A 14,832-nucleotide genomic window follows, 5' to 3' on the forward strand; every position below is an offset into this window, starting at 1 on the left:
TATATATTTAACTAACGATATATAATTTAAATAATTTATAATTATAAGTAAACTAAAAAAAAATAAGAATAATTTTCAAATATAAATTTTACTTCAATGTATTTGATTCAGACATTTTAGTTTCTAACATATTTATGTATTTCGTTATAGATAAGACGTATACCTATACCAATAGAGATACCATTTCTCGTTTGTAAAAACCAGAAGTACAATAATAATTCATAGTTTGACCGAATTCATTTGTATATTTTAGAATTTACCAAGATCGATCGGCAAAAGTTCCAACTCTGAAATGTACCGACAGTAGTCCGTAAATTCTAGGTTTAGCGGATTAAAGTTAAGGTTACCGGTATTCGTACTTTTAACATAATAATTTTACCACCTATTGGTGGTATAAATAGTGTAATACCAAAATGTCTATTGATCGTCTAAATCCGATTCTAACAATTCGTAATAAAGATTCCTCCTTCTATATAAAATAATATTTGATATTCCATATATATATATATATAATATTATATCGTTATCGAAGAGTAATAAAACGGTATTTAATCGCACCTAAACGGTGAACATGCAGTAATATTGTTTTGGCGTGTGAACCGCCCTCGGCCGAAACGTCTCGCACCGTATATCGTACCTATACCTACGTGTATTGAACACACAATATATCTTATATCCATGTACATATACGCGTTATGAAATGACAGAGTATATAAAATAGTTTATCCAATAACGAAACGCATATAAAAAAAAATAATTTAATAATCACCTATACCACGTGGCGATAACCATCTCGACCTGAAGCAGGAGCAGCAAGGGGTTGTGCCGCATATACATTGCTTTATGCCGTTATGGCTATTGTCGACCGTCCTTTTCTTTTCACGTATTTTTGAAAAAAACGCGTATATATAATGATAATAACAGCGTAGGTATAAATATATATATATTATTATTATGTTGTATACAATATATTATATTATATAGACGGAACGAAGACGAAATTATTAGCCGGCTACAAATAATTATGGCACACGATGGGGGTGTCCTTTTTTCTTTCGTGTTGCGCATTATATATTATGTTTTCAATAATATATACACATAATAATATGGCATAACCATGGCAGACCTGTTAAATGTGTGCGTTTTAGCTGTCGGCAAGGAAGCTTAATAAAATATATTAATATTATATTATATGCAGTTCTATATCTAACTATATAGGTATTATAAGAATCTCGTAAAATATAATACAGATCTATTATTCACATTTACACGACTATACAGGCTATAAAACAATTTTACGGTTTTTTTAAGAAAAATTGTTTTTATATAGGTAGTCTAAACTTTGATGTAAGTGGTATTATGTATGGTATTTATTTAATCGCTATATTATATTTTTACAAAGTTTTGTACAGTATAATTATTATTGTTGAAATCATATATTTGTAATTTTTGTAGATGCAGAGTACCTACTTGGGTACTTTTCTAAAAACATTTAAATAGGTTTTAAGTTATAAGCATTTGAATTGTATAAGTTTAGACGAACGAAGTAAAACGACAAAATGCACCAAAAAGTTGTGATCTGCTACATACGTATTACGTACTCCGCTCGTCCAATATTCTAAATTAAATCTTTGATTATAAAATCCGTATAAATATAATATTTTCCGTAAAATGTCTTTATAGTGTAATATATTATTTCAACTTTTAACTTTTTGTCCTAAAGTTTTGTTTACTTCAAAGTCGAGTTTAAACTACCTATGTTTAAAACATTTTTATTTTTAAATCACTAAAATGTACTCAGAGAACTAGTGTAGCCACCTGTTGTAGTGAAATGAATCAGACCGCGGTACACGTGAGTTTCACTCCGCTTTCGGGATTGCCGCCGCGACTGCGCCATTTTCGCCGGTCGTTGGTGTGTTTGGATCGCAATTCGCGGCTCACAGCTGCAACAGCAGCAGCAGCAGTCCGGTTTGTCCGCAAACTCGTCGTAAATAACATAATAGGTACCTTACGACGTACGGTCTATTATTATTATCAATAATGTGTTTAGCCGGTATATGCCCGTGACACACACACGCTGCACGATGAGTCGGTCCGTCGGCCTCGTATTAGATGCTCCCTGTAGACAATAATAATAATAATAATAATAATAAATAATAATATAATAACACACAATAGTAATATCCTATAAGACCCGACGGCGTACATAAAAATATATTTTCACCCCGGTTGACGAATGACGGTGAATAAACGTTCATTTCGGTATACTGCACACTCGCACGACACGCGGGCCGCCGCCGACGCCGCATTCCAGCGCTAGACCCCCCCCAGCCGCCGCGGGCGACGTCCTCCGGGCACTATAGCAAACTGCATTCCAGTCCAGATCGGCGGGTCCCATTCAATTGTTTCTTGTATTTTTTTCCCTCTCCTCCGACCGCTCTTTTAATTCCGTTTCGTATAATCTGATTTTTTTTATTATTATTATTCATTTCGTTTTCATATTTTTCTCCTCGCGTATCTATAAATATATACATATTACACAATATTATACCGCCTTATTAAACCCGTTGCGCGTTACCCGCGGCCCTACCGTACTTATAATTTTATAACAGCCTACAACGAGTATAATAATGATATATATATATTATATATACATACGTTAAGTACACCACACGGCACACGTACAGAGTGCGTGCGCAAACGATCCGATTCCAAAAATAATATGTCTATATAATATACCGAGTGATCCAATTAACGTAAGACCTTCAACATTTCAAAAACTATTAACGCTTTGAAAATACCTTTTTTACATATAGCTTTATGTCGTATTTTTTTTCTAAAAGATGCGATAGATACTTTTTACTGAATTGTTTTTTAATTTTTTTATCACACTATAATTTAATCACACTCATTAAAAAACACGTCATGTATTTTTAATTCCATATTTTTTTAGTACTTTGGTATACAAAAATCGAATTTTGGAGGAGTAGCTAATAAGTATTTAAAGTTTTGATGAGTGGAGTGGAGTAGTGCAGGGGTACCTTTCAAAATATTGGTTTCACTACTCCGTTCGTCTAAACTTCAAAGTTATTACAAATTAACTACTTTTCCGGAATTTGATTTTTATAGATATAAATACTCCGAATATTATTCTGCTACAGAATAGAAAATTTAAAATGTACGTTTTCAAAAGAATAAAATACTTAAAAATAGATTACGATAAAAAGTTTTTTTCTTAAAATGTTATTTTGTAATAATTATTACAGTTTATGTAAAAGAAATACGTTCAAAAACATATTTTGTGTTTTCTGAAATATTATGAGTGTCTTGTTAAGCTAAATGGATCACCCTGTATACCATATACTACTATAATATACTTACAACAACAGCGTATATTATATTCATCGTCGATTAGTCTGCAAATGCACATATTATCATAACTCATAAGTATATAGGACGTACCTATACTGATGTGCAACCGTTGCAGCTACCGCATGCCGCACTAGGGTGCACACGCCTGGGTGAGAGACGGGCACATGTGTCGCGCCAAGACTTGACCTACATAATTTATTGTTATAATATAATATGTTTACTACAGCTGCGTAATATAATATATATATATCAATCGTTTCGATTGTCGTCGGTCTCGTCAACTCTCGGAATATAAGTCGCGAAATGATTACACATTTACACAACCATTAAAGTTCGACGCGTTAATGTCTGCGTAATCGTCCATGTGATGTACTTAATTAAAGACGCGAATTATATTTGCTAAAGACCGTGTGTGTTGTGTGCACTATATCGTAATATTTTCGCTTGTACATAATTGCGGTGCGTACGATCGTTGTGCTAATTTAATATCAGTTTATTATGTACGTATATAATATTATATGCGCAGTCGACAGAAATTAGCATATTATATAAGTTATGCCATTACAATATTTTATTATTATATTTACAAGGTACGTTGGTGATTATAAATTGTACGTTTTCTTTGGAGAGCACATAAACCATAATAAGCTAAAACGAGTATGAATTTAGCTAATGATCCTCTATACGCGTACACATTATATCCGTATATTATAATATAATAGGTATAATAATTATAATCACTATTACACAAATCCACGTAGAGTATTCAAAATCAAATCGCAGTAATAAAAATATACGATCGTAATTATTTCTGTCTTTTTTCATACTCGATTTAAATTCTACTCGTAGTCCGTGCAAACTGCAAAGTATGCAAATGTAGTATGCAAATTATATTTTTATTGTATCTTTGTGTATAGTCGAGGGCAGTTTTATTAAGTATTTGAGTACTGTTAATTGCTACCATAACAGCCATGCTTAAAGTCTTAAATACATGTATTGGTATGTGTACCTACCTTTTTTTTATTTTTTTCTTAAATTATTATAGGCGTACCTATAATTTACACCTATAACGATATACGATTAAAATTTCGACGAGATCGGCTTAAACCGATTTGTTTTTTTTTTTGTTTCGAGATTACCGATCGAGTTTAACGTTTTTTGCGGAACTCTAGGCAAGAAAAACAAAAAGGAAAATTAATAGAGATTTGAATGTGTTTTCGAAATCCTCGTCATCGCCCTGCAGATATCAATACTTGCGACGGAAATAATGAATAATACTAAATCAGTGTAACAACGTAATATCGTATTATATTAATATAATATGATGTCGCGTGCGTGCAATCGTTGGGATAATATGCAGACCGCAGACGCATCAAATCGTGCACCGGTTCTTATTTCCTCCCGTAATAATAATAATAATAATAATAATAATAAAATAAGGTATCACTTTACCATCGCGACCTTATATCATTATAATTTATAATACATTGTACAGGGTCGTTTGAATTTCGAAATCAGAGGCGATCACATGATTATTAAACGCGTAATCAACATGAACCCGCCAATGTTTCTCGACGTTTCCTACGCGTCTCTGCAAATAATAATATTGTGTATCAGATCAATTTTGAATAATTGAGACAAGTGAATTAGTTGATGGAATAATACCATACCAATTACCATTTCAAATTGAGAAAAAACAACAAGATGCCCATCAAACTTACCCATCCTTGAAAGCAAAATTAAAGATTTTACGCTAGCAAAATATATTCCAAAACCAGCTTTACAATCATTTTAGAAACAATGATATATTTTCGCTACAAAATGAGATGATTCAAACAAGAAAAAATAGAACATAACAATAATGTAAAATATTCCAATAATTAAATTTATAATCTACAATATGAAATTCAAATTGCAATAAAATATAATAGTTATGACTCATTATCTACTGTATAATATCATATAATAATGTTGTTTTAATTTTCGGTAGGTAGTAAAATATACAGTTATGATTTTGCTTATAAGAAAACGCGTTTTTCTTAAAATGTATAGCAATTTGAAGTTATAAATGACACGTCATGTATACAACCTTTAAGTACCTATAGAGTTTTATAATATTTCTTCAAGTAATTGTATGTATCATGTATTTTACTATATTATTTCGTGACACATACAACAATATTTGTATAAAATTGTAATTCAAATTTTTTCTCAGGGATATTAAGATGTTTGTTTTTCCTGAACAATTTCGAAACCTAGACACATGTGTCCTTTCTGTATTTTTGCGATTCGATATTATATTATACAGCATAATATACGTCTTACGTAACGTATAATAGGTAGGTACTTACCGCAACACGAGCGTGACACTATATATAAAATAATAATATAATACCTTATGTAACCATTATACTTGCATCCGTATATTATAATATAATATAATTGTATCTCGAAAACTATCGTTTCAGATCACATGACGCACATGATCCGGAAGTCCAAGAGCAAAACGGTCCGGGTGCTGGCGGACGTGTACGCTAGCATCGAAGGACCGGCCGCGGGTCCGTTGGACGCGTTCTACGGGCGGCTGTCGCGGTACGTGCACGAGGACCCGGAAACGACCCCGGCGACGAGCCTGGAGGACGCGGCTTCCCGGCTGTTCGCCGACCTGTTTCCGGTCGTCTACCGGACGGTGGCCGCGGCGGCCGACAGACCGGACGGCGGCGCCACCGAGTTCGACGACGATTACGTTCAGTGTCTAACCGGCAAATCGTTCGATGTTAAACCGTTCGGCGACGTGCCCTACACGCTGGCCAAGGACATTTCCAGGACGTTCGCCGCCACCAATGTACTCGTACACGCACTAAGGTAGACGATAATGATAGTTTAGATTTTTCCCGAAACCTGATTTCCCATGTCTTTTTGATTTTATTTCGATGTTCATCCGATTTTTATAATATTATATTATTGTATAATCTGTACTAAGTGGAACTAGAAAATATAATATTATATACCTATTGTCCCAAAATAATGCTCTATAATCGCGCCTACCCTTATTAATTATTTTCAGAGATGTGTTAGTTACTCGACTATTTGTAAGTTTGTAACTGGTTATACAAGTCACAGTTACATTGAATGTGACAAGTCACTTAATTATGTATTATATGTTTCTTTGAGAAAATAATGTCACTGCTAAATATTTGTTTGTATGAGGAATTCCTGAAAAATCATTGTATTAAATATTTAAATTTTTAAAAACAAAAATGGTTTTGATATCGTCAAATTGTTACTTATTTAAATATAACAAATAAGATATACTATACACGTATCTTTAAATTAAAACTACGAATTACGTAATTTATTACAATAGCTACTATAGTTACGAACTATATTACGCGTATCTTGTTTCCGTAACTTTGTTACATTACCTGTAGCTGATTACATACTGCCAGACACTGTGTACGTTTGGCTGCGTCCCTGACACCGATTGATAATAATGCGTTTAGCAAACCGTTCGTTACAATATTGAGATCGCGTGAATGTCAATAATGTCTATTGAATTTCATCATTTACGTCGTAATAATAATATTATTGTATGGCGTAGATACGGTGGCCAACTAGTGGACGGAGAGCACTCCCGGTCGTGGCTGGGCTACGGAAACACGGAACAGTGTTCGGCGGCGTTGACCCGGATGAGACAGTGCTCGTGGTGCGACGGCAAAGACGCGAAACCGTGTCACGGGCTGTGCGTGAACGTGATCCGCGGGTGTCTGGCCAGGGAGACGGCGCATCTGGACGCGCCGTGGACCGGATACTACGAGGCCGTCGACCGGCTGGTGTCGGCCATCAACAACGGTCAGTCGTCGGTGTGTCTGGAGGACCTGCTCAGATCCCTGCACTCGAGGATATCCGAAGCCATCATGTACGCGATGAACCACGCTTCCGATATACAAGACAACGTGAGTAGGATTTTAAATTTACATAATATTATGTTCGACTCTTGTGTCGAACACCGTTTGGGATAGTTTTAAATATTATATGTATAGGTACTCATTTATTATAAACCTTTAACTCTGTATAATAGGGCCCTGATTATAATATTATAATTCTCCCACGGACTTGTTGTCTCAATGGATTTGAGACAATATATAGTTTGGTAAACTTGTCGCTCTCTGCGTTTCCGCTTTTTTGTTTTGTTTAATTCTCATTCGCTTTTGAATACCATGCGTATGACTATAGCAATTACATCTATACAGGATACATACCAGGAGGCAGAAAGGAATCAAAATTTGTATATTATCACTCTAGTGGTGCAATTTGGACAGCACAAAAATTAAAATCCAATATCATTGTGTTTTGTCACACTTCTTAAATTAGCTTACCTGAAAAATGGATAAATTCTAGACAGGGTTTGTACGGCTTTCATAAAAATGATATCATGTGTTGTAATTTATTTAAAAATCGTGTTTATGTTAATTTATTCGTAATGTATATAGGTAGGTACTATAGGTACCTACGCGTATTTTCTACTTGCCAAGCAGAGATTAAATTTCTTTATTATATTCGTTTCCTAGTTGTATTTCTGATTTCAATCCGTTAGTCTAATCAGTTTGTCGTAATAATAACCATTATTATATCTATTATATTTATATATATATTGTATCAACATACGAAACAATCATAACGCGTTTGTTTGATTATGTTTTGTTTATCACCATATTATAATTACAATAAGTAATAACTAATAAAACATTAAGTACACCAATGTATTTAATAATGATTAATATGAGATGCCTCGCGATTCGAACGTGTTATGTTAAATTGAGGTCACGCGTGATCATATTTATACAGTTTTTTACTCCGATAACGAAATCCAGGGACGCACACAATTATTTTATACCTATGTGTGGTAAGTAGCGTTGGATGCATATTTTCGTGCAGTGCCTAATGAGTAATGAGTTGATGATGCGGTCGGAATATTTAGGTACCTTATGTGGTATTTACCTCCTGTACGTCGCGGTACGCCGAAACCGAACGTTGTACTCTCTCTCTCTATCTCTCTATCTCTCTCTCTCTCTCTATCTATCTCTCTATCTCTCTCTCTCTCTCTCTCTCTCTCTCTCTCTCTCTCTGAAGAGATGAAACGAAAGACCAGGTGGTCCGAACTCGTGGAATTCAAATGATATGGCGATTCCCCCGCAGATATCAATGACTCTGGGCGATCGGATATCTCCGACACGGTTTTACTGAATGGTTCGGGCGGTATAATAACAATATAATACGTACCCATTATAATAATATATAACATAACGCGTATACGCGCGGCGGCCGTCGACGGGACCCGAAATACCGACCAGACGGATCGGTGCGCCTAGTAGCGCCACCTGAGATCACGAGACGACGACGGCGTGCACATCGCCGCCGTGGTCTTCGTCGGGGCGAGGACCGGTGCAACGCGTATGACTCATCGAAATGAAATGCTGGACTTCCATTGGTCCGGCGAGAGGAATTCCGATCTGCCGGCACCTTTCACGCACACACACGTAAACGCACGTGTATACTTTATGTATTTTATGTATATATATATATAAATATATATACTTATTTATATACATATATATATACATATGTATACACACACAGACGTAGGCGTGTACACAAACGCACAACCCTTCCGATACTAAACTCGATTTACCATATTTGGACCGGTTCCAACTCGCACACACACATGCGCGCGCTCGCTGCACCTCCTGACAATCCGCATCATTTGCCTGCATATTATATACCTACATTATATATTATATTATTTACAATCGGGACCCTATACCGCATACCTATATACCCATACCTGTATATATATATATTATTGTGTGCACAACAATGTGGAAGCACATGATGCCCGAACAATAAGACGAATTCGGTCGAATTTGTATAGCGCTAACGAGGTGCCGGCGGTGCAGCGTATGTTGCAGTGCAGGAAAAACGCGCAGGATGTTGGATTGCGGTACACCTACACCCCCTCGCCACTCCCCCAAACGGGGTTGGAAACCCGTCGATGGCGTTTCGTTCAAAACCTCGCATTAGGCACGGTACCGAAAAGCACTGGACGTCTGGACAATATGGCCGGTACAACTGCCGTCGTCGAAACGACAAGTTTGGTCGGAATTCGTTTTGCGGTACCGATTTAATATAATAAAAATAAAAATAATAATAATTTTCGAGTGTTTTTCGGTGAAGATACGAAATAAATCGATTATCGCGTCTGGGAACCGTTTTAAAGACGTCTACAACAACTGGTCGCGTATAACATCGTAACCGAACAATAAATCATCATCATATAGTGTCGTAGTTGTTCATTTCGTTCTAACGGCGCAACCGTCGTCTCAAATGTGTATCGAAAAGAATTCAAAAAAAAAAACCAAATGCAATTAGGAAAAACCGTTGACAATACCCCATATAAAGCAAGAATTTGAAAAGCGACGTAATTATAATAATATGCATATAATTATCGAATGGCATACTTATATATACATTTTGCTCATCGGTGCTTTGTATCAACGAAACTGGGTCAAATTAATGAAAACTAGGTTTTGCTAATTTTAATTTTGTATAGGTATACAGTGCCTATATGGCTTTATAATATGTCTGTACTCTTAATCCCCATAAGAACATGACGGCATAGTGTGGAACGGAACGATGAAAAGGGAAAATATTAGGTACGAATTTTGTATTGTCGGAGCGAATACCTATATATTATAATAACGAAAGTAATTTTTCTAATATACCGAGAACACAATATTTTGAATACGAAAAAACAAAGTAAAATTAAGCTAATTTAAATTTATACACGTAAAGCAAATTGATAAAAAAAAAAAGTGAAACGAAAATGTTTGAAACTGTAATTTATTTTGTACGAAGAAAATAGTTTCTACACTATTGCAGGAGTCTTGAACTTTTGTATAATCGAAGATGGCGAGCCCGCAAGACTTGTATATTTATTTCGAGAATACAGGGTGCGGTTAATTCAAATAAATTACCGATACATCGTTATGAATAATTTATTACAGTACAGTCGTCTTGTGCGCGTTATACATTTAAACGTCGCGCCGTTTTTACAAAATATATAATTAGAATAGTCATTACAAATACAAACGTATTTAAATACGTATAATTATTATTAATAATCTGCGATTAGCTACGTACACAATATACGTATGTCCAAAGGAAGCACATACGACGAGGCGGTGGAATGGACGGTCCGTCTGCGGTATGGAAATCACTCTGTATATTTTAAGACAGGAATGATTAATATACCGAGTTAAGGCCAACGATTTATATGTGTGACAAGATTATATGCATGGCGACGACGTCGGTGGACGATGCATTTTTAGCGTGTACCTCGGAATGGAATGTCGCCGTGCAGTTGGTTTATTTTTACCGGGCGTAAAAAAAAAAAACGATAGAAGCACACGCACATTACACACACACAAACACACAGAGGGAGAGTGAAATAGAGTGAGGGAGTGTCTGGTGGTGACGGGAGGGGGATGGGGAGGGGAGGGGGGCGAGAGAGAGAAGCCGGTGTGTATCATTGGCAACAGGAAATTTCTTATTAGAACCCGAGTGAAGAACGGGTGTCTGGCTCCCCAATAAATCTGTCGCGAGTAAAAATTCCAACGATCGTGCCAAAAATAAGACCATTTCGTACTAGATTTGTCCCCCGAGTACCATAAACCCTTTAAAAAGTTCAACAGGATGGGGCTCACGTTTAATATTTTCTTGTTTTTTCATTTACAAAATGCTTTTAAATTTAATAAGCCTGTGAAGCAATATAAGTTTTACACTCAAAACTTTAACACCGACAGTCCGGTATTATACCTTGACATTTTGTTGACTGTTTGAAGTTGTCAAACTAATGTAATTACAAACTATATTATGCTACGTATATTGTTATTGACAGTTTTTTTTTTGTGTGTTTGTTAAATTACGGACAGAGTGGTTGTTGTTTGAATAATCGCATTAAAATGTTTTGATGTATTTTACCATAGAAACTTGAAATGTATCACATACTATCATATTGTGTTAATTGCTGAATGTCTGAAGAAAAGTTATTTTTCACGTTTCATCAAACAACCATGTTTTGTTCAAATTAAACAATTTTACATTGACGTAATTAATAATAATGATAATAATAATATCTAATACTACGATTATTTTGGATAAAACATAAAATCCTATGTGCCCGAGGTAAATCATCGGTAGTTAAAATATTAAAGGTGTTAATAAGTAATAACTAAAAATAACCTTATGGCAAATTAGAATTTCGATTTGTAAATACGCAGCTAGTTTTAGTGGAATAAATTCTTTTCACATAAGTAGGTACATATAATTTCTGAATCCCCTAGAGCAATGTTTTTTTTTTCATTGTATATCTAAAGTAATACGCAAGAATAGGTACATCGTACATGTTTGAAATAATAATAATAAAAAAATTATGCAGATCGCCTCGCGATATAAAATGGTCAAGGGCCCGACCTTTTAGAATAATATATTTTAAATTTAACTATAGATACGTATACTACAATGCCAAGACGAGATAAATAAAAATCTAGTTTATTAGGTAGCGTTGTTATTAAGTTTAACGATTAATTAAAATCCATTAAATTAAATAATAATTATGCACGTTACATATACAATATATTATTATATAACATTCGAGACGGTACCGGAACTCTTGTGGTAAGTAGGTATATCAATATTTTTTTCAATTACAATTTTGTAACGTAAAATATTGGTTTCACATTTAAAAAAAAAAATACTGTGATATGTTCAAAGTTGGTTGTGCACGTAAATACAATAACAATAATAATAATACAATATATTATTATGTATATAATAATATATGGCTGCCGAATCGATATATTTATATATGGTTTCGACATGCCAGATGATGTTCGGTATCTCGCGATTAATCACGAAAAGTAAAACGAAACTGTTATGGCCTCTTGTGTGCATGGAAGGAGGGAGAAAAAATGAAAACTGAAAAAAAAATCTAAAGTGGACAGCTATGGAAAAAAAACCAGACAGTAATCGATGTGTTATGACGCGTTTCGAATCCGTCGATTGTGTTTAGTTAAATATATATAATTACGCAGGGCATTCACCGGGCGTGTTTACACCTTATCTATCTATATATATATATATTATATATTACACTGTTCGTTTGAATTGTGTCGCGATCAACGCGAATCGGTTTAATATATTAAATTGTACAGACGAGGTGTGTATAATAGTTGTCGAGTGTGTTCGTTCGTTCTCGATATAATAACAGTGCACTGCACGACCACAACTCGTAATTATTATTATTCGATGGTTAAGCGCACTGCACATGACGCGTTAAGTGCCTTGTGTCTATAATATAGGTACACACACATATTTTATGTATTTTCCTGAAACCACACATTTTGAAATATATTCATATGTAATCGTATTGTTAAGAATTAAAACAATTTAATTTGAAAATGCATTTATTCAAAAAAAAATAGTTCAGGTTCTCGTGAACTAAATACAAAATTACGATAAAAAACTATAAAAAAAAAAAAAAAAATGTAGTTTTATGTTGCATAATTGGGTAATTTTAATTTTTGAGTCATACAATCAGTTTTATTTTTGCTTTTCGAGGCATATTGTTTGCATGTTTTTGCATAGTTTCCTTTAATAACGTTTATCAAAAAAAAACATGTTCTTATATATGCCTACCATATTATTATGATTATTCGAAAGCCTCCACGCACTGCAACATGGCTACGTGGTTTGATTGAGTATTCCAGTGTATTATACTACACGTACCTTTTCGACTCGAATGTGTCTTGCTTAACATCGGTTCTTTTTCTAGATGCCATATATTTTATTTATTTTTAATATTATATAAAATAAGCCACTAGATAAAAATGTTTTCGCATATCTTAGGGTATTCTTAAGTGCACAAATGCTTGCTGCGCTTTTTCAGGGCTATATTACGAATGTACTGGTCCATCATCGTTCGAATTTAATTTACGGCGGCAGCCTACCGTGATACGATTTATGATAGAAACGTTTTCGGGAGCGGCATCGTCCACGATAATTAGACGTAGCGTATAAAGATGCGCGAGCGAGTGTTTTAAGGACAAACTGACAAAGAGTATAATTTAAGTTCGTTATAATATAAGCGCAGAGAGATGGAAGAAGAAGAAGAAAACGGAGAATGAGAAGGAGTTGATGAAGGAGCAGGTGAAGGAGGAGGAGGATGAAAAAAAATAGTAGTTCGATATATACATATAGATATATACAAACGCGTAACACGTATGAACAGTTACACGGCAAAACCACTGCGACATTCTATCGGAGAATTCCGTCACTTATTTTTATCGTTCGACATATTACCGGAATGCTATTATGCCGCAATATTTCTCGGTAGGCTTCACACACACACACAAACATACAAACATATTATAATTTAAGTCGAGCGTCAACTACGGTGCAGTAGTGCGTGGCGGCCTACGATGCTGTGCCGCAGCGTTGAGATTTCGGAGCAGTACTTCCCGAAGCGCCGTCGAGTCGTCTCGCACTCGTATTCTTACGGTTTTTACTTTGATTAATTATTATCACTAATATTGTTGCTACCGTCCATCGGCCGAGACGATAATAATACGATAGGGTTCGGATGTCATTGCCTGTTATTTCGCAACTATTTTCTTTTACCGACCGAATTATTGTTATCGACAATAATAATGCATAATATTAGCTGTAGGTATACGTAAACATAATATGCATTTTTCATCGGTTCCTAATGCACGTGTTGAAATCTACAGATCCACAATCTTGATTCAATATTGGATATTTTACTTTTAAAACGTAATTTTACTTCTACAGTTTTACGTCTTTGAAATTGCATTCGAGATAAACATAATTACTGTCAAGATAAACATCAGCGTGCCATTTTACGCTACGCCGTCGTCTAATAGTGTTTGCTGATAGCATTAATACAAAACATATAATACAACATTTTTTACGGAGGAATGATATAGTGCTCTACGTAGGATTTTTTTAATATTTACATTTTTTACGAATAACCGTCAAAAACGATCCAAGTCAGGATTATTAACATTAATACTATAATATACCTAACAGTTTCTTTAATAATTTAAATATTGCAAGAAGCCAATAGTAAAGGTCACTATAGATATACACACCTCGCTTTAGTAATTTTTATGTTCTTTATTTTGGCTATACAAAATGAGAATTGCGAGAAAAATGTGGTTTTGCTATAGGTACCTAAAGAATGTATGTTAGCTAATATTATTATTAGTAGTTTGTTATTATACAAAAACGTTTCACAATTTTATATTTTCAATGATTCAATCACTGTGCGTGTGCATATGTCTGTATAATATATAATATGTACTTCAACGACTTAGGACCAGT

General features: G+C 34.6%; 1 protein-coding gene across 1 annotated transcript in view; it reads left to right on the forward strand.

Annotated features, from left to right (window-relative positions):
* The window catches only part of LOC132938233 (division abnormally delayed protein), an 86,249-nt gene that overhangs the window by 48,653 nt on the left and 22,764 nt on the right, over nt 1-14,832 (forward strand). Inside the window, exons 3-4 of the mRNA XM_061004951.1 lie at nt 5,841-6,237; nt 6,974-7,328. Coding sequence (XP_060860934.1) covers nt 5,841-6,237; nt 6,974-7,328 — 752 coding nt within the window. The remainder of the gene's footprint in view (nt 1-5,840; nt 6,238-6,973; nt 7,329-14,832) is intronic.

The sequence above is a fragment of the Metopolophium dirhodum genome, chromosome 2, assembly GCF_019925205.1.
Source record: "Metopolophium dirhodum isolate CAU chromosome 2, ASM1992520v1, whole genome shotgun sequence".
NCBI classification, from domain to species: Eukaryota; Metazoa; Arthropoda; class Insecta; order Hemiptera; family Aphididae; genus Metopolophium; species Metopolophium dirhodum.